The 18316-nt window shown below is 41.7% G+C and overlaps 1 protein-coding gene across 2 annotated transcripts; it reads right to left on the bottom strand.

Moving 5' to 3' along the window:
- Window positions 1–283: 283 nt before the first annotated feature.
- Window positions 284–5624, bottom strand: sack1d (scaffolding CK1 anchoring protein D). Of its 2 annotated transcripts, none has more exons than XM_087800808.1 (4): window positions 4978–5624; window positions 2573–2740; window positions 2369–2490; window positions 284–1140 (listed from the first exon to the last, which is right to left on the bottom strand). In XM_087800808.1, exons 1-4 carry the CDS (start codon window positions 5536–5538, stop codon window positions 426–428), a joined length of 1566 nt encoding a protein of 521 aa, XP_087656934.1. In that variant the 5' UTR covers window positions 5539–5624; the 3' UTR covers window positions 284–425. The 2 variants fall into 2 exon arrangements, with proteins under 2 accessions (XP_087656934.1, XP_087656933.1); XM_087800807.1 differs by having other exon boundaries at window positions 2369–2493; window positions 4978–5622.
- Window positions 5625–18316: the final 12692 nt, after the last annotated feature.

Raw genomic sequence — 18316 nt, 5'->3', positions numbered from 1 at the left:
GTAAATATGTCAATACTGAGCTATAGCTTAATGAAGTATTTCAGAGTCTTTATATATATTTATATTTTTGCTTTTAATCTGACTTGAGACTCACATCAGTTTAATTGACGTTTATATCTCTGATGATCTTAAAAACATCTTTAAAGGTCAACACACGTCGTTCCTCCAACAGTGGTCCAGACACATCTGAAGACATCAGAGGTCGACTCGTCGTCTCACCTTCAGACGTGTCCATCATTCGTCTCAGACGCCAGCAGCAGAAATAAAACACGACCTCGGAGAAGAAGGTTTTATTTTGGTCGAGGCAGTAGTTCAGTAGATTTGTGGCAGTTACAGCAGGTCCAGACTCACCCGTGTACGAGAGGATACGCAGCAACATGAAGAGACACAGAGAAGATCTCCGATGGCAGAAGCTGCTCTAGGGTTCAACACACCTGGCCCTGGACCAGACTCTCACCCGGGTCTGATCCCGGCCCACAGTCCTGGTCCCCCCTGAGGGTGTTGGTGACGTCGGCCAGGCCTCGCCGGCGGGACAAGGAGCTCATCATGTTCTCCACCTTGGAGCGGATCTTGTTGATGTGCTGCCGCCGCTCCTGGCTCAGCTTCTGGATACATTCCTTGACGTCGTCGTCGTCGCGGCACGAGTTCTGCTCGGCGTCCGCAGACCGGGTCGAGTTCTGAGGGTCAGTCTGGGCGTCTGACCAGCTGGTCTGAGAGCTCATGTGGCAGAGAAGCTTCGACTCCAGAGGAGACCCTCCGGCCAGGACCTCCTCCTCCAGAGCAGACCCTCCGGCCAGGACCTCCTCCTCCAGAGCCTCCTTTTCTTCGCACCAGTCCTCCCCTATGGTCGACTGATTGGATCCAACGCTGGCCGTCTGACCTCCGTCTGCCGAGGTCAAGAGGTCGCACGGGGGCAGCCTCTGTTTGCTGGAGGGCGTGCTGGTCAGACACTGCTCCGGCCTCGCTCGGGTCGGGCAGGACGGGCTCAAGAGCTGGTCCATGTTCCGGACGCTTCCTCGGGGGGTCAGCGGCAGAGAGTGAGCGTAGAGGACCCGGAACTGCTCGTCGAACTTCTCCACGATCTGACCCGAGAGCTCGATCAAGTTGCTGCTGTTCAGCTTCCCGTCGGTCCAGTTGAACCTGCGCAGACACAGAGACACGTTCATGTGGTTCTGAACCTTTTCTCAAGCAGCTTTGATTCACGTGTATGGCTTCGAACCGCTGCTGCGCCCAGTTTAGTTCCATGTGAGAAAATGTTTTAGTGTTGCTAACAACCTTTTGGCTAATGAGGGCTATTGTTTCAAAATGGCCGACAAAACTCAATATTCTTTGATTAGATTTCAACTCTCGTGGTTTACATCGTCCTGTTGCTTCTACAGTTAATATATTATGTTATCTGTGCACGTTTAAATTCATCGCTTAACATGAATATTATTTATATTATATTTGCTTATAAGATGAAGTTATTTAAGACACAGAAACTTATCAACGCGTTACATTTTTTCAACAATTAAATTAAAAAAGACTTTTAAATGCATGATTTCTACTGGAGTCCCTGGAAAGTCACCTCTACAATAATAATAATAATAATAATAATAATAATGTCTATTTATATAATGTCACAAAAACGCCATCAACGGATTAAATTTTTGCTCCTAAAAGCCGCAAAGAATAAAAAACCCTCTAATCCACAGTTTTATTCAAATGAAGCTTGTGTTGTGTGGGTTTACTCCGGACACTCCGGTTTCCTCCCACAGGAAGAAATGAGGAAATTGTCCGTAGGCATGAGTGTGTGTGTGTGAGTGGTTGTGCGTCTTTGTATGTCCTGAGACAGACTGCCGTCCTGTCCAGGGTGTCCCCAGCATCTCGTCCTATTAAAACTGGGATAGACTTCATAAACGAACAAGCGTCAGAAAATGAATGAATATTTACAATGTGTTGTGTTGTTGTTGTTGTTGTTGTGTTGATCTACACCAGGGCTCTCAAACGCAACATCCCAGGGGTCACCAGAGGTCAACTCTTGTGGCTTCAAACTAATGTTTGTTGTTTGAGGCTTTATTGATTTTTGTGTGGTTTTGATTTGGGACTTTTGTCTCATTTTGAGTGTTTTTAAAAACGTTTCAGTCACTATAGAATCTGAAGGTCACTGGACTGGTTCTCTTCGGTGCTGCAGGTCTCGATCTAAACGTGTCTGGACTCAGTTTGTTCTGAGCTTCAAGTGAGACGCGGCGAGTCCTCTCACGTCAGCGGAACGATCACTATTTTAACCTGAATTATGTGACCTTTGTGTTTATGTATTTAGATGATCTTCAGCAGCGACAGGTTGGACCAGAGTCTCGTGTCGGCACAGAACCATCTCTGCTCGTACCTGTAGGAACCTGTCGCCACTCGGGTCCCGTCGATCAGCATGAACCTCTCGTGAACCTTCCCCGTGATCCTGGCCCCGGACCTCATGTAGTACGTGGACCCGGCGATGGTCCGCACCCGCATCTGCTGCACGTGGGAGGAAACCAGAGACTTGAAGCGTGTTCTCCACGTTAGACCCGACCTCGCCCGGCCCGACCCAACATACCGGGAGGTCGTCCAGGCAGACGCCGACGTCCTGGCACATCTTGAGGAAAGCCTCAGAACCCAGCTGGTCCAGCAGGATGTAGACGGGGACGCGTCGGGCGCAGCAGGCCTCCCGAAGATCCCTGAAGACGTCCAGGTCCGTCAGCGAGTCGGTAACTATGGCGATCACCTGCAGCGGAAGATTTCAGAGGTGACGGAGAAGAAATCCATTTTGGGGCTGCAGTGATGCTGGTGCAGATGTGGCTTGTGATTGGGTTTCCAGGTTCTGGACCAATCGGCAGCCGAGCAGCGAGTTTGAGTCAGACACTCACACTGATGAGCCGCTATTGACTGTTACCGTGGCAATCTGCGCCAACACTGGCTCGGCGATGAAACCACCTGAAGACTCGTCTCTGCTGCTCCAGCGAGAATCTCAGACCTGAAGACGCTTCTGTGACACACTTGAGTCGTTCACGAGGTTCAACCAGAAACTCTGAATTATTCATCGCACGACGTACGTCTCCGTGACAAACATGTCGGCGTGATCTTGGGAGACGCTCATGAGAAGCAACTTGTTAGATCCAGGAGTGGAGAACAAGTTGTGGCACATCTGGTGCACAGACCCGACAACAGAGCCAGAGATTCAGCGCCGGATCTTTGGTGAATCATTGCGAACCCACAGAATGCCGGAGTGACATCAGGAACTTATGAATATTTAACGCCGGCTTCCATTTTTTTTGGTCAATTTGATGGAGAGCGAGACAATCAGAGCCTCGAGAATTAAAGAGCGAGAGAAGCAGGATCGTGTTCTCACGACGGAAGCGTCGCGTGTGAGACCAAGAAACGTTTGAATTAAAGACAATAACAAACATTTGATCCAACAATTTTAGCCCCGATGACGAGGAAACCTCGTGAGATTCAAGTCACCGACTGTCGACCTTCGTGTGACCTCTGCTCACGTCACCCTCCGAAGGTCGCTGGAGCGAGTCTTCGTGATTTTACACCTGATTTTTGTCACTTTCAGACGTTACTCGCTCTGACTAGTTTGATTTACGATCCGCGCGACGCTGATGTACAGAGCGAAGCCATCATGTGATCAATGAGATTGATCGGTCAAATCAATGACTCTGCAGCAGTGTTCATATCCTCAGGGGCCACATGTTTGACAGTGAATCGAGGGCCATCAAGAGTAAAGACAAATAGTACAAAATCAAGCTAAATATGCTCAAATGATTGTTATTATATCCTATTTAAAATCTCACACAAAAGTATTTTTATATTCACTCGAGTCTTGAGAAAAGAGTCTTAAACAAAAACCCTACAGTCATATTCAGAGACTTCTAATGCATAATAGAAACAAATAGAAAATAAAGTTGTTGGTTTCTACATGATCTTTGATCCACGAGGGCCACACAAGTCAAGTCAAGGGGCCACATGTGGCAACACTTCCTCCCTTTGATACATTTCATCTTGTTGTTGATCAAACACTATTGTTTCTCTTTTCATATTTTATTTCTTATCTTCATTGTCATTCAAATATTTTATTTTCAGATCCACCACGACACGGATCTTGTTACACAACAGATGTTGAATTACTGATTTAGTTGCTAAATATTCAACTCAAATCTCCATTTTAATTTAAAAACATGGAGACTCTCTGGTGGTTTTAGTTTCCTTCGCTGGTTTTGCACTTTCCAAGAGAGTGAGGTCGAGAGGTCGTCGTCACTCAAGTGTGTCTAGAAGCACCAGCTGATGGTTCGGATGCAAGTCAGTCATCATTTGACGCATTATTATGGATCCAAGCTGTCACTCCAGTGACGACCTGGTCCACAGACGTCACACCCCTCGCACCTGAACAACTGGTTCACAAAAGGCGCCAACATTCAAAAGTGAAGTAACATTTTTTGAATGAGTTCCATCTTTCTATAGATAAACCCGTTTATTTCCTGAGGTCAAACAGAGCAAACGTATCTTCAGATTTCAACTCCATGGGAATGAGAAGAGTAACTAGAATCCTGAGGGAAACTCTGGAATGTTGCCTCCAGGACTCCATAAAAAAAAGGAAGAAAATAAAATCTTTTTTAAATGTATTTTGGCTGCGACAGTAAAGTTTGGCTCAGAAGCTCCTCTTTGGTTTCATGATCAACCACATCCTGAAGTAATGAAGAATATTTCCTTCACTTTCTCAAAGTATCTCTTAAGAATTCAGTGATGTTTTTGATTTATTTTTAAAGTGACAGAATCCTCACTGCTGTGTTGATGTGTTCATTATTAAAGGTTAGAAATGTTTTTAAAAGACACTTTAGTTCAACGTCTCTAGGGCGTGATTGGCCCCCAGGGGCCTCCAGACTTTACCTACTTTTCTCTGTTTTAACGTTTGGTCAGAGAGTTGTCCTGATATTCATAAAGTCACCTGACAGTTCTCACCTCTCTGGCACTTCTGATCAGGCGCAGCGCGGCCTCCTTGCAGCCGTAGATGTTCTCTCCGTACCCGGGCTGGAAGTGCGCCACGGCCCGCGTCGCTCCCCGGTACGAGCCGCTGGTGAAGGCCGGCCAACCGTTCTCCAGCACCGGCGGCTCGACGTCCGACATCTCGGGAAAGTACGTGACGGAGGAACAGTCCGCGCTCACGTCCGGCTCGTCCCCGAGGAAGGACGCGCATCGCGGGGGCGCACGCGCGCCGCGGATCACCTGGATCTCCTCGTCCGAGAGGAAGTTCTGGATCTTCTCGTCCTGGAGGAACGTGAGGAACATCTGGCGCCCGCCGGACACCAGCACCTCCAGGGCCAGCCGGTGCCTCTCATTGTAGACCTCCTGCAGGTTCTCCTGCCGGCCGGGTCTGGACCTGAAGGGAGACTCGCCCAGACTCTGAGACATGTCGCTGGTTCTGATCCTGGTCCAGGTGAAGGTAACGTTTGAAAGTCTCCTTCTGCCGCGAGGCTCCGTGGATCCGGATTGGCTGCTCGACTCGTCCGAGGGCGCAACCATTGGTGAGTCCGAGTGTCAATCAGTGCGAAGCCTTTTCTGATTGGTCCGTTCAGAGGAAAACAAGCTGCGGGACGTCCCACTGACACACGAACACCGGAAGTTTGTTCAAACTTTCTTGAAGAAAACAAACAAGTTTTATTTTAGTTCAGTTTAATCGCTTTATTCGTATGAAGAGAATCAGTTCACAGACATTAATGATTCTGGATAAACATTGAGGTTTAAATATGTTTTACACAACTTGTTATAGTTATTTTATTGAATTTTAACCGAATACAATAAAATAAATCTAACACACAAATCCAGCCTGTGAACATATTAATGTGGACCAAGAGTGAGTAAAATCAAATTAGGCTTTAACTTGAATATATGTATTTGATGTTTTTTCTCTTTTTCCTGCTTATTTTTCTATGTTTCCAATTCTGTTTTTTCACCCAATTTTATTTTGAATCAATATTTTTAATATAATTAAAGATAATAATAACAATAATACTAATTATATTTGTATGGCATGTTTCATGTAAAGAGTGTCAGGAGGTTCTTTACATGAATCTTCAGTCAGTCAACAGCACAATAGTTAAACAATATAAAACAAGATGCATTGCATTTTCATAAAACATGAACATGAGCTAAAACAATAAAAGAAAGTAAAAACATTGAATCCAGTGAAGCGTCTATAAAAGAGTGTTTAAAAGACAGATGCAAGTGTTGTGATCATGAGGTAACGTCAAGAATTCATCTGGAAATGACCAAGAAGCTGAAACTATAATAAATGTAGCCTGAAGTCATTCTTGGTTGGAACCATGTTTGTTGTCTTTCAGAGGAGGGTCAGCTATTGACCAGCATAGATGGTTCATTTGGTTCTGCCCGTGACCCAGTTTGACGCTCCTGCTCTACAGTGCGGACTTAACAAAAATTCCTTTTGTGTGTCAGTGCGACTCGTCCTCGTCTGTTTCTGTCCAAGTAGACGATCATTAAAACTTCAATGATCGACGACGTCCCTGCAGATGTGATGCTTTTATCATCCTAGCATCCTATGTCTGTCACCATTTGTAACAAAGAAGGAGGACTAAACACGGGTTTAGTTGGAGATGTGAACGTCATGTGCTGTGTCTCAAATCACATACTTGCGTACTTAAAGTTAGTATTTTTAGTGCGTTAGTGCGTCTCAATTCTTAGTATGTAAATGTAGTGCTTCATACACACTAAATTGTCACTTAAACGCCCACAACACTGAGTATGAATCGATGGACACTTTCTACACTAAACGGCTCCATCTTAGTGACGTTGTAAACGGAAGTTACGTCATATATACTGTATATATACAGTATATATTCATATACTTACAGGTGTATTTTCAGCAGCAGTAGGAGGACGACATGTCTTCGCTGCTGATACCAGCGTTTCTTTATTTCTTCTTCCAAACTTGCAAAACGTGCTGCCAGCAGGTGGCGCTAGCGTTCCTACAGCTGGTTGAAACCATCCTTAAATAGTAGTAGAAGAAGAAGCTGTCGCGTCGTTTCCTGTTAGTGTGTAGCAGCAGAGTTTGATTTGAGACAAACTATCTGTGGAGGATTAGTTACTAGTTAGTACGTACACTATCCTGATGCATACTAACTTCTAGTATACTAAGAGAAGTATGCGAGGCACTTCTCCTGAGCGTCAGAGTTGAGGTTGAAGGTTGAATCCCAGGATCATCCTCCATGTGGACAAACTTGTTGACACAGCAGTTTTTCTCGTCAAATATTTTTCGAGCAGGTTTTCGACAGATGTTGTCGGTCAGGCTCTAGCGAAGGCCAGAAGGAGGAAGTGACGTCACAGCGTCTCATCAAAGGACAGTTGTTAACAGCATCAACTTGTAAGTTGTGTAGAGATTCTTCATGTCACGGTCATGCGGCGTCGACTTCTTTCATCTGTTGACCTAAGTTCCCTCGAGCGCGAGATAAGAACGCAGAGAAATATAACAAACGATGTTTCACGATGACTTTGCTCACACAATGAGCCTCATTGTCTCGCTTTCTTTTTTCTCCTCGCAATGTTGTGTTGACACTGAAGACGGAGTTGTTGTCCTGACGTGACTTACTGTGGCTTTAGGCTCCGAGTCGACCCACTTTAGAAGAAAGGAAGTCACTATGATGCGAGTCTGAGCTCAGGTCGTCGTCGTGGATCCAGAGAGGACGACTCGGGGAGAGAAGGCAGAGGAAGTGAGAGAGCGAGGACTTGGACTTGAAGAAGTTCACAGCAGATGTTGGCAGAACAAGGTGATCCGGACTTCACAAGCATCCAGTCTCTGTCTCTGCCAAAGAGGTTACGTTTCTGCTGACTCGGTCCGTCTGTCGGCCAAATACCTCCAGTTATGAGGTTTTCAAGCAACAGATGTTCGTGTTCGCCGTCCGGATCCTGGAGCTCTTTGAAGGATCTTTCACTGTCTCTCGACAGAGAGCTTCAGCCCTGTGGTAGAACATGTCTGTCTCCAGGTGTGTGTGTGTGTGACCAGGTCAGTTACAAACAGGTGTCCCTTGCCTCCCACCCCGAACAGCTGGGATGCATCTCTTTTCCCCACTAACAGAGAAATCGATAGAAAACGAGTGAATGATTATTTGTATTTGCTCCTCAATCATTCGCTTCTTGTTGTATCGTAGTGAATATTACCATGATTTCTAGAAAAGGCACCTCTTAGTTTGTGTTTTCAGAAACATTTCTGTTTGACCCGGGCAGCGAGGCCCGCGGCCACAGGCGGCCCTTCGACCTTATCTTCACGCCCGCGTGAGATCAACATAATCCTATAAAAGGAAGCGTTTTAAAATGTTTTCCTAAAAATCACTATCACTAGTATAACAAGTAACTTGTTAAAGTCATTTTTCTTGGTTTTTAGTTTTCTTTGTTCTCTTTATTGGTGACGTTTTTAATTTTCAGAAAATAAAGAGCTTTTTTGTCACATTTTAAAATGGAATTGATATTTTATTGCATAATGTGTTTGTTATACTTTATTTATAATTGAAAAATATACAAAATGTACTTTTTTAGACTCTTTAAATACAATACTTATTAAAGTTGAATAATATATGATCAGATTAACACTAAAGCTTAATTAAGAATTTCCTTTTATTTATTCTTTTGTTCTTTCTTTTTGCTTGACGGTCCCTGACAACAGTCACAGTAACGATGCGGCCCCTGAGCAAATGTGTTTTCCACCTCAGGTCTAAAGGAACAAAAACTGGCATCTTTTGGCTCATTTTGTAGCGTTTAAAACGAGTTCTGCTTCTATTCTCATGACTAAAATGAATGATCCTAAAGTGGCCACAGAGACGGTTGATAGTCAAATCCACGTCTGTTGACAGTGAGTCTCAGGCATGACTTCCTTGTGTTGACAAATGTTATACAAACCAATATTAGCAGTTGCAGCTCGCTTGAGTTTCGCTGGAGAGAAACTGCCTCGACGCGTTTTTAATAAGCGACTCTCAAACCGCTGACTGCCGGCTTTATTGTGCCAACATCACCTTCTGTTTGTATTAAAAATATAAATCACACGTGTAATTAATGTACTTTACTCACAACAAACCAGGAAATGCAGGAGAAACTGACGATACGTGTTTGTCAATGAAGAAGAAAATGAAGAGAATGACTTGTTAAAATAGATTATTATTGTTTTCAGTCAACATGGTGTAAACAAAGCTGCACGTTGATGAAGAAACACTACATTGATGGATTTATAAGTTATTACATGTGTATTTGTGTGTGTGTTGTTGTGATGTGTGACTCTGTTGTATCATCAGTGTTTGTGTGTTGTTGTGAAGTGTGACTCTATTGTATCATCAGTGTTTGTGTGTTGTTGTGATGTGTGACTCTATTGTATCATCAGTGTGTGTGTTGTTGTGATGTGTGACTCTATTGTATCATCAGTGTGTGTGTGTTGTTGTGAAGTGTGACTCTATTGTATCATCAGTGTGTGTGTGTTGTTGTGATGTGTGACTCTATTGTATCATCAGTGTGTGTGTGTTGTTGTGAAGTGTGACTCTATTGTATCATCAGTGTGTGTGTGTTGTTGTGAAGTGTGACTCTATTGTATCATCAGTGTGTGTGTGATGTTGTGAAGTGTGACTCTATTGTATCATCAGTGTGTGTGTGATGTTGTGAAGTGTGACTCTATTGTATCATCAGTGTGTGTGTGTGTTGTTGTGAAGTGTGACTCTATTGTATCATCAGTGTGTGTGTGTTGTTGTGAAGTGTGACTCTATTGTATCACCAGTGTGTGTGTGTTGTTGTGAAGTGTGACTCTATTGTATCATCAGTGTGTGTGTGATGTTGTGAAGTGTGACTCTATTGTATCATCAGTGTGTGTGTGTTGTTGTGATGTGTGACTCTATTGTATCATCAGTGTGTGCGTGTGTTGTGATGTGTGACTCTATTGTATCATCAGTGTGTGTGTTGTTGTGATGTGTGACTATTGTATCATCAGTGTGTGTGTGTTGTTGTGATGTGTGACTCTATTGTATCATCAGTGTGTGTGTGTTGTTGTGATGTGTGACTATTGTATCATCAGTGTGTGTGTGTTGTTGTGATGTGTGATTCTATTGTATCATCAGTGTGTGTGTGTTGTTGTGAAGTGTGACTCTATTGTATCATCAGTGTGTGTGTTGTTGTGAAGTGTGACTCTATTGTATCATCAGTGTGTGTGTGTGTTGTGATGTGTGACTCTATTGTATCATCAGTGTGTGTGTGTTGTGATGTGTGACTCTATTGTATCACCAGTGTGTGTGTTGTTGTGATGTTTGACTATTGTATCATCAGTGTGTGTGTGTTGTTGTAATGTGTGACTCTATTGTATCATCAGTGTGTGTCTTGTTGTGATGTGTGACTTGATTGTATCATCAGTGTGTGTGTGTTGTTGTGATGTGTGACTCGATTGTATCATCAGTGTGTGTGTGTTGTTGTGAAGTGTGACTCTATTGTATCATCACTGTGTGTGTGTTGTTGTGAAGTGTGACTCTATTGTATCACCAGTGTGTGTGTGTGTTGTTGTGAAGTGTGACTCTATTGTATCATCAGTGTTTGTGTGTTGTTGTGAAGTGTGACTCTATTGTATCATCAGTGTGTGTGTGTTGTTGTGAAGTGTGACTCTATTGTATCATCAGTGTGTGTGTGTTGTTGTGAAGTGTGACTCTATTGTATCATCAGTGTGTGTGTGTTGTTGTGATGTGTGACTCTATTGTATCATCAGTGTGTGTGTGTGTTGTTGTGAAGTGTGACTCTATTGTATCATCAGTGTGTGTGTGTTGTTGTGAAGTGTGACTCTATTGTATCATCAGTGTGTGTGTGTTGTTGTGAAGTGTGACTCTATTGTATCATCAGTGTGTGTGTGTTGTTGTGAAGTGTGACTCTATTGTATCATCAGTGTGTGTGTGATGTTGTGAAGTGTGACTCTATTGTATCATCAGTGTGTGTGTGTTGTTGTGAAGTGTGACTCTATTGTATCATCAGTGTGTGTGTGTTGTTGTGAAGTGTGACTCTACTGTATCATCAGTGTGTGTGTGATGTTGTGAAGTGTGACTCTATTGTATCATCAGTGTGTGTGTGTGTGTGTGTGTTGTTGTGATGTGTGACTCGATTGTATCATCAGTGTGTGTGTTGTTGTGATGTGTGACTATTGTATCATCAGTGTGTGTGTGTTGTTGTGATGTGTGACTCGATTGTATCATCAGTGTGTGTGTGTTGTTGTGATGTGTGACTATTGTATCATCAGTGTGTGTGTGTTGTTGTGATGTGTGATTCTATTGTATCATCAGTGTGTGTGTGTTGTTGTGAAGTGTGACTCTATTGTATCATCAGTGTGTGTGTTGTTGTGAAGTGTGACTCTATTGTATCATCAGTGTGTGTGTGTGTGTGTTGTGATGTGTGACTCTATTGTATCATCAGTGTGTGTGTGTGTGTTGTGATGTGTGACTCTATTGTATCACCAGTGTGTGTGTTGTTGTGATGTTTGACTATTGTATCATCAGTGTGTGTGTGTTGTTGTAATGTGTGACTCTATTGTATCATCAGTGTGTGTCTTGTTGTGATGTGTGACTTGATTGTATCATCAGTGTGTGTGTGTTGTTGTGATGTGTGACTCGATTGTATCATCAGTGTGTGTCTGTTGTTGTTGTGATGTGTGACTCTATTGTATCATCAGTGTGTGTGTGTGTTGATGTGTGACTCTATTGTATCATCAGTGTGTGTGTTGTTGTGATGTGTGACTATTGTATCATCAGTGTGTGTGTGTTGTTGTGATGTGTGACTCGATTGTATCATCAGTGTGTGTGTGTTGTTGTGATGTGTGACTCGATTGTATCATCAGTGTGTGTCTGTTGTTGTTGTGATGTGTGACTCTATTGTATCATCACTGTGTGTGTGTGTTGATGTGTGACTCTATTGTATCATCAGTGTGTGTGTTGTTGTGATGTGTGACTATTGTATCATCAGTGTGTGTGTGTTGATGTGTGACTCTATTGTATCATCAGTGTGTGTGTTGTTGTGATGTGTGACTCTATTGTATCAACAGTGTGTGTGTTGTTGTGATGTGTGACTCTATTGCATCAACAGTGTGTGTTGTTGTGATGTGTGACTCTATTGTATCAACAGTGTGTGTGTTGTTGTGATGTGTGACTCTATTGCATCAACAGTGTGTGTTGTTGTGATGTGTGACTCTATTGTATCATCAGTGTGTGTGATGTTGTGATGTGTGACTCTATTGTATCATCAGTGTGTGTGTGTTGTTGTGATGTGTGACTCTATTGTATCATCAGTGTGTCTGTGTGTGTTGTGATGTGTGACTCTATTGTATCATCAGTGTGTGTTGTTGTGATGTGTGACTCTATTGTATCATCAGTGTGTGTGTGTTGTTGTGATGTGTGACTCTATTGTACCGTCAGTGTGTGTGTGTTGTTGTGATGTGTGACTCGATTGTATCATCAGTGTGTGTGTGTTGTTGTGATGTGTGACTATTGTATCATCAGTGTGTGTGTGTTGTTGTGATGTGTGACTCGATTGTATCATCAGTGTGTGTCTGTTGTTGTTGTGATGTGTGATATTGTATCATCAGTGTGTGTGTGTTGTTGTGATGTGTGACTCGATTGTATCATCAGTGTGTGTCTGTTGTTGTTGTGATGTGTGATATTGTATCATCAGTGTGTGTGTGTTGTTGTGAAGTGTGACTCTATTGTATCATCAGTGTGTGTGTGTGTGTGTTGTTATGTGTGACTCTATTGTATCATCAGTTAGTGTGTTGTTGTGATGTGTGACTCTATTGTATCATCAGTGTGTGTTTGTAAAAAAAACTATTTTCATTGAAATACTGACATAAGAAAATGATCTTAAGCTCCACCCCCGTCGTTTTTCCGTCAGAGCTGAGCTAAAAGAGTCACTGACCGATATTATCCTTTGTGACTGAAAGAACAAGATCGTGGTTAAAGTGACTCTATTTAATAAGTAACTCTGGATTATTCCTCATGTTCTCGTCTCACTAGCATTTTGAGCTCAATCAGTTCTTTTAACACGTGTTTGTCTTCGGTTTTTATCTGGGAAAAGAAAAATGTTGTAGAGTTTAATCCTCAAGATCATCTGGAGACACTCGTCCTTCCATGTTAAAAGTCTATGTAAATGTTCTAACAAACGTTCCAAAAGACGTTCTAACAAAAGTTCTAACGCAAGTTCTAACAGACGTTCTTACGGAGGTTCTAACAGATGTTCTTACGGAGGTTCTAACAGAAGTTCTAACGGAGGTTCTAACAGAAGTTCTAACGGAGGTTCCAACAGACGTTCTAATGGACGCTCTAACGCAAGTTCTAACAGATGTTCTTACGGAGGTTCTAACAGAAGTTCTAACGGAGGTTCCAACAGACGTTCTAATGGACGCTCTAACGCAAGTTCTAACAGATGTTCTTACGGAGGTTCTAACAGAAGTTCTAACGGAGGTTCCAACAGACGTTCTAATGGACGCTCTAACGCAAGTTCTAACAGATGTTCTTACGGAGGTTCTAACAGAAGTTCTAACGGAGGTTCCAACAGACGTTCTAATGGACGCTCTAACGCAAGTTCTAACAGATGTTCTTACGGAGGTTCCAACAGACGTTCCAACAGACGTTCTAACAGGTTATTGGGGAGGGAACACTGAGCACACTGACCTGAATCCTGGATCAGTGGTGGACGATGAGTCCAGGACTTGAGAATGAAATCTAAACTCAATATCACGACCACACAGATCTAAACACTACATCGTCTGCATAAAGCATCACTGATATCTTCATCATGGAGGTGTAATTATGAGACTCACATCTCGCCCACAAGTTTGAGAGTCAGATGAAACCGTGTCATGGGCGTTCACTGGCACTAACTAGTCCACTGGTTAGCAGCTCTAATCAGCCTGTGGCTCCAGGGAAACAAAGCAATTAGTCGCAAACTTAAACGCTGCTTCACGGTCGCTGCACTTAACAATTCCTGCCTCCGGTGTTTGTTTGTCATAAGAAGATGAAGTCGCACATTAGCAGCTCGCGCTCGCTCGCACATCACACGTCGTCGTATATCGTGACACCTTTAATAAGTGTAAAGTCCACTGTCAATGATACAGATTCACGGCTATTCTCATTTCCCACGAGGACGATAACGTCATCCAATGTTTTCCCAGGATGCATTGGAGCCTAGAGAGGAGAGCGTTCTACTTTCAGAAATGTTTTCTTTTAGACACTTTATTAGACTTTACAAGTATTTATTAGAAAACTTCAGGCTCAGAAGTAGAGACGAAAGAATTACAATGAAAGCTAAACAGCAAAGATGGAGAACGATTTAGTCAGTAAGTTAGTTAGTCAGTAAGTTAGTAAGTAAGTCGATAAGTTGGTAAATTAGTCGGTAAGTTAGCCAGTAAGTTAGTCAGTAACTTAGTAAGTAAGTCAATAAGTTGGTAAGATAGTCAGTAAGTTAGTCAGTAAGTTGGTAAGTTAGTCAGTAAGTAAGTCAGTTAGAAAGTTAGTCAGTAATTTAGTATGTAGGTTAGTAAGTGAGTAAGTAAGTTAGAAAGTTAGTAAGTATGTTAGTAAGTGAGTTAATAAGTTAGTTAGTCAGTAAGTTAGTCAGTAAGTTGGTAAGTTAGTCAGTTAGTTAGTCAGTAAGTCAGTAAGTTGGTAAGTTAGTCAGTAAGTCAGTTAGTAAGTAAGTAAGTTAGAAAGTTTGTCAGTCAGTTAGTCAGTAATTTGGTAAGTACGTTAGTGAGTGAGTAAGTAAGTTAGTCAATAAGTTAGAAATTTAGTAAGTAAGTTAGTCAGTAAGTTAGTAAGGTTGTGTGACATCAGGGTTGTTTGGTCAGAAAAACAACTTAAGAAGTTGTTTAACTTTCTCTGGCAAGTGTTTCAAGTATTTTCAGGCCAAGAATGTAAGATTTGTAATGTCGTGGATTTATGGAAGTCGAGTCAAACAAACATCAACAAAGAGTCAATGATGAGCAATAGTAGATGTTTGTGTAGCTTCTCGTTCATCCGGGTCATGGTGACCCTGGAGGTTTCAAAGTGATGTTCATGGTTTTAAATTGCATTTGAATTGTGTTACCTCAACGGAGAAGATTAGATGATCAACATGTTCATGGTCTGTTGACAGTTTAACTCAAATCAGCGAAACATTTCAACGTAACTCTCTGGGAAATCAACTTGAAAATAAAGGATTTCCAGGTTAAAACCTACCAACGTATTTGTCGACACATCAGAGATGATTGAATACACTATATGTCTGCAGGTGTGAGTCTGTGTGTGAAGGGTTGTGTGTCTCTGTGTGTCCCCTGCCTCTGGCCCCGACTAGCTGAGAAATGCTCCATGAGCACTGAGATCCCGATTAGGAAATCGGCGCCAAAAAAAAGAATATTCCGGGAAATCTCAGATGATTTCATTGAATTGTCTTCTGCTCCTGAAGTGACTTCATTAACACTTTAGCGTCACAGACTCACACAAAAGTCTCTCCACATGGAGATCAGGTCTTATCTCGTCCACCATAGTTCCTCGTTTGTCACTTTTTAAAACAACAATTAATGACACGTAGGTTTTTGTCTTTCCTTATGAAAGTCAACATGATCAGCAGAGATGATGTTCTGTTCATCTGGACTCGTGAAGGTTTCGTCTTCACTCGCTGCTGCTCGGCTTCACCAAGAGAGATAAGATAGAGAGATAATAATAATAATATAATAATAATAATAATAGAATAATATGATATCACAATCTCGCCGCGAGTAAAGGTTACGATTATTCTCGGAGTCATTCGTTCCTTTTTGGACTTACTGGCAGAAATGTATGTTCATTTTAAATGTAGCTTCGGAGGTGTTTGGATGTTATGTTTCTTTTTGGATGACAACTGAGCTCCAGTCGCTACATTAAAATTAACAAACACTTTTGTCTAAAAAGAACAGATTACTTTGAAGATATTCCAACATTAGTCGAGGGCAGTGAATGAGTATATTTTGGGTGAACTTTAACCTTTATGAACTCAACCTTAACTACCTGCTGGACTAGTGGTTAACACGCCTGTGTTCTCAACCATGAGGCTATGAGTCCCAGTCATTGAACTTTAGCCTTCAGCCAACGGTTGAATGGTGTTTTATTGATTGTGTGTTTTGTGTTAGTGTCGTGTAAAACAAGCTTCTTGGCAGAGGTATGGGCTGCCTCGGTGCTTTTCTAGTTTTCTTCTTTCCCACCAACAAGTTAGCGACGAATGAACAGAAATGTCACAGAAGGAAGTTTAAAGGAATAAAACGTATAAATGTTCTCAGGTCTGATGGAAATATTCAAATATAATTCATAATAAAAAATAGAAACTGAAGCTAAAGTTGATTTTATTTATGTTCTCACTTAAGTCCAACAACAGAAAACAAGTTGAACTAGTAACTTGTCGGTTAAGATGCTCTTTAAATTGTTTAGTTCCTCATTTACTTTCACTACGTCATAATAGTACAAGTAAGACAAGAAGATTGACTTCACATAACTTCATGTAACCAGTTGGTTAATGAAATAAAAGTGTAGTCGGTTCAGCTTCTGCAGGATTGACCTTTGACTGGAGGTTTTATCATTTCACGATGTTGGCACCGAACAGTCGCACCTTCACCTAAACAGAGATTTCAAGCCCGACCAGTAATAACCAGAACGGCGTCTGAGTCACCAGGTCTGCTGGTAAAGACGGCGGCGGAAGCGTCTTCACTGTCACCCAAACATTCACGAGCCGCGCCCCATCGTAAAGAAACGCTGCATGAAAAGAAGGATTTCTTCAGTGTCTCCTGCACTTCAGTGTAGCTACAGGCCACATGTGAACTCGTCTGCCGGGTCGGCTGCCAGAGAAAACAATGGTTCCTCCCAAATCTACAGTTTCTATTCATCGCTGCAGGAACTCCTTCTCGCGTCAGAAACGACCTCAAAGATCTCTCATTAACATCTCCTCGTCCAGGTTCTGGTCCCCGGGAGGTGGTAGGTTCAGACGTGTAACCTTCAAACCCCCCCGACCCTCCGGTCCCGACCGTCCACGCAACCACTTCAATGCAATTACAATAACAATTAGTGCGATATTTCTTGTAACACTCCGTTCCTTTTATTGCCATAGCAACAGTCCTCTGGCCTCCTTGTGTTTAACTCTCTCCGATCTGGTTTGGGGGCTTCAGTGTTTTTCCTCTGAATTTTGATGCACATCCGAGGGTCAGCGTTTTGTAACCGTCGCTGAATATTCCGTGAAAAGTTGGTCGTCGGGAAGCGCGGAGCAGATTTTCAGGTGAATTCTTTGAGAAAACATACGAAGGTTAATTGCAGTCGTGAAGATTGTGTGGATCTGGCAGCTGCTGGTTTTGGGCGTGTTGTTGCTTCGCAGGATAAAAAACAAACAAGATGTTAGTGAAGCAAATAATTTGCCACATATTTTAATCTCTTCTTAAAAGAACAAGTTCTTCACACGATTCTGCTTCTTTTAAGTTGATTTATAACATATTTATATACGTGAAATCTGGTGTTTAAGTTTCCGTATCTTTTCAGCATCGATAAAATAAATAAAACAATTTTCCTTCAGCGGTAAATGTAGAATTTTGTTGCATTTTTAATAGCTTTACCACAGCACATTAAAGTAAAACTATAATATATATATCGCTTATTTTATTTGGTAAAAATCCATTTTTTTAAGTGTTTTTGCATTATTTGTATTAATGTGTTTTCAACTTAAATAAATGTATAACTATTACCAAAGTTAATCTTCAATATGATGAATGTAAATGTGAGTTATGTTTAAATTTACTTTACTTTTTTCGACATGACTGCATTTCTTTTCAATTTTTTGTCTTTCTTTTGAAATAAACAACAAATAAATGTAACAAATATTTACTTAGCAGAGCTGACGTGAATTCATCTGCAGTTTTATTACAGTTTCTTCTGACTCACAGAATTGAAACATTTCTTTCTAACTCACAGTTCATTAAATACTAATAAAGATTCTCCCGCTGAACTCAGAATTCAATAATAAATAACTGTTTAAAATATGAATCATATTCGAAACTTATTATTAATTACTTATTTGATCAATCTGTCCGTTTATTAACACGTTATAAACGAATAATAAATGTATATATTTAGGTTAATGGTAAATAATCATCAGTTTTTGGTGAATTTCGTTTGTTTGGATGGATTAGTGTTACCGTAATGACACTAATAGGAGGGCAAAATATAATGTTTTCGATATATGATAAACTTTCAAGGGGATACATTTAATATATGTAATAAAAATATATTGACATATG

The sequence above is a fragment of the Callionymus lyra genome, chromosome 10 (assembly GCF_982586985.1).
Source record: "Callionymus lyra chromosome 10, fCalLyr1.hap1.1, whole genome shotgun sequence".
Taxonomy (NCBI): Eukaryota; Metazoa; Chordata; class Actinopteri; order Syngnathiformes; family Callionymidae; genus Callionymus; species Callionymus lyra.
Note: the sequence above shows the minus strand (reverse complement) of the source record. Positions and strands in the feature narration are given on the sequence as shown.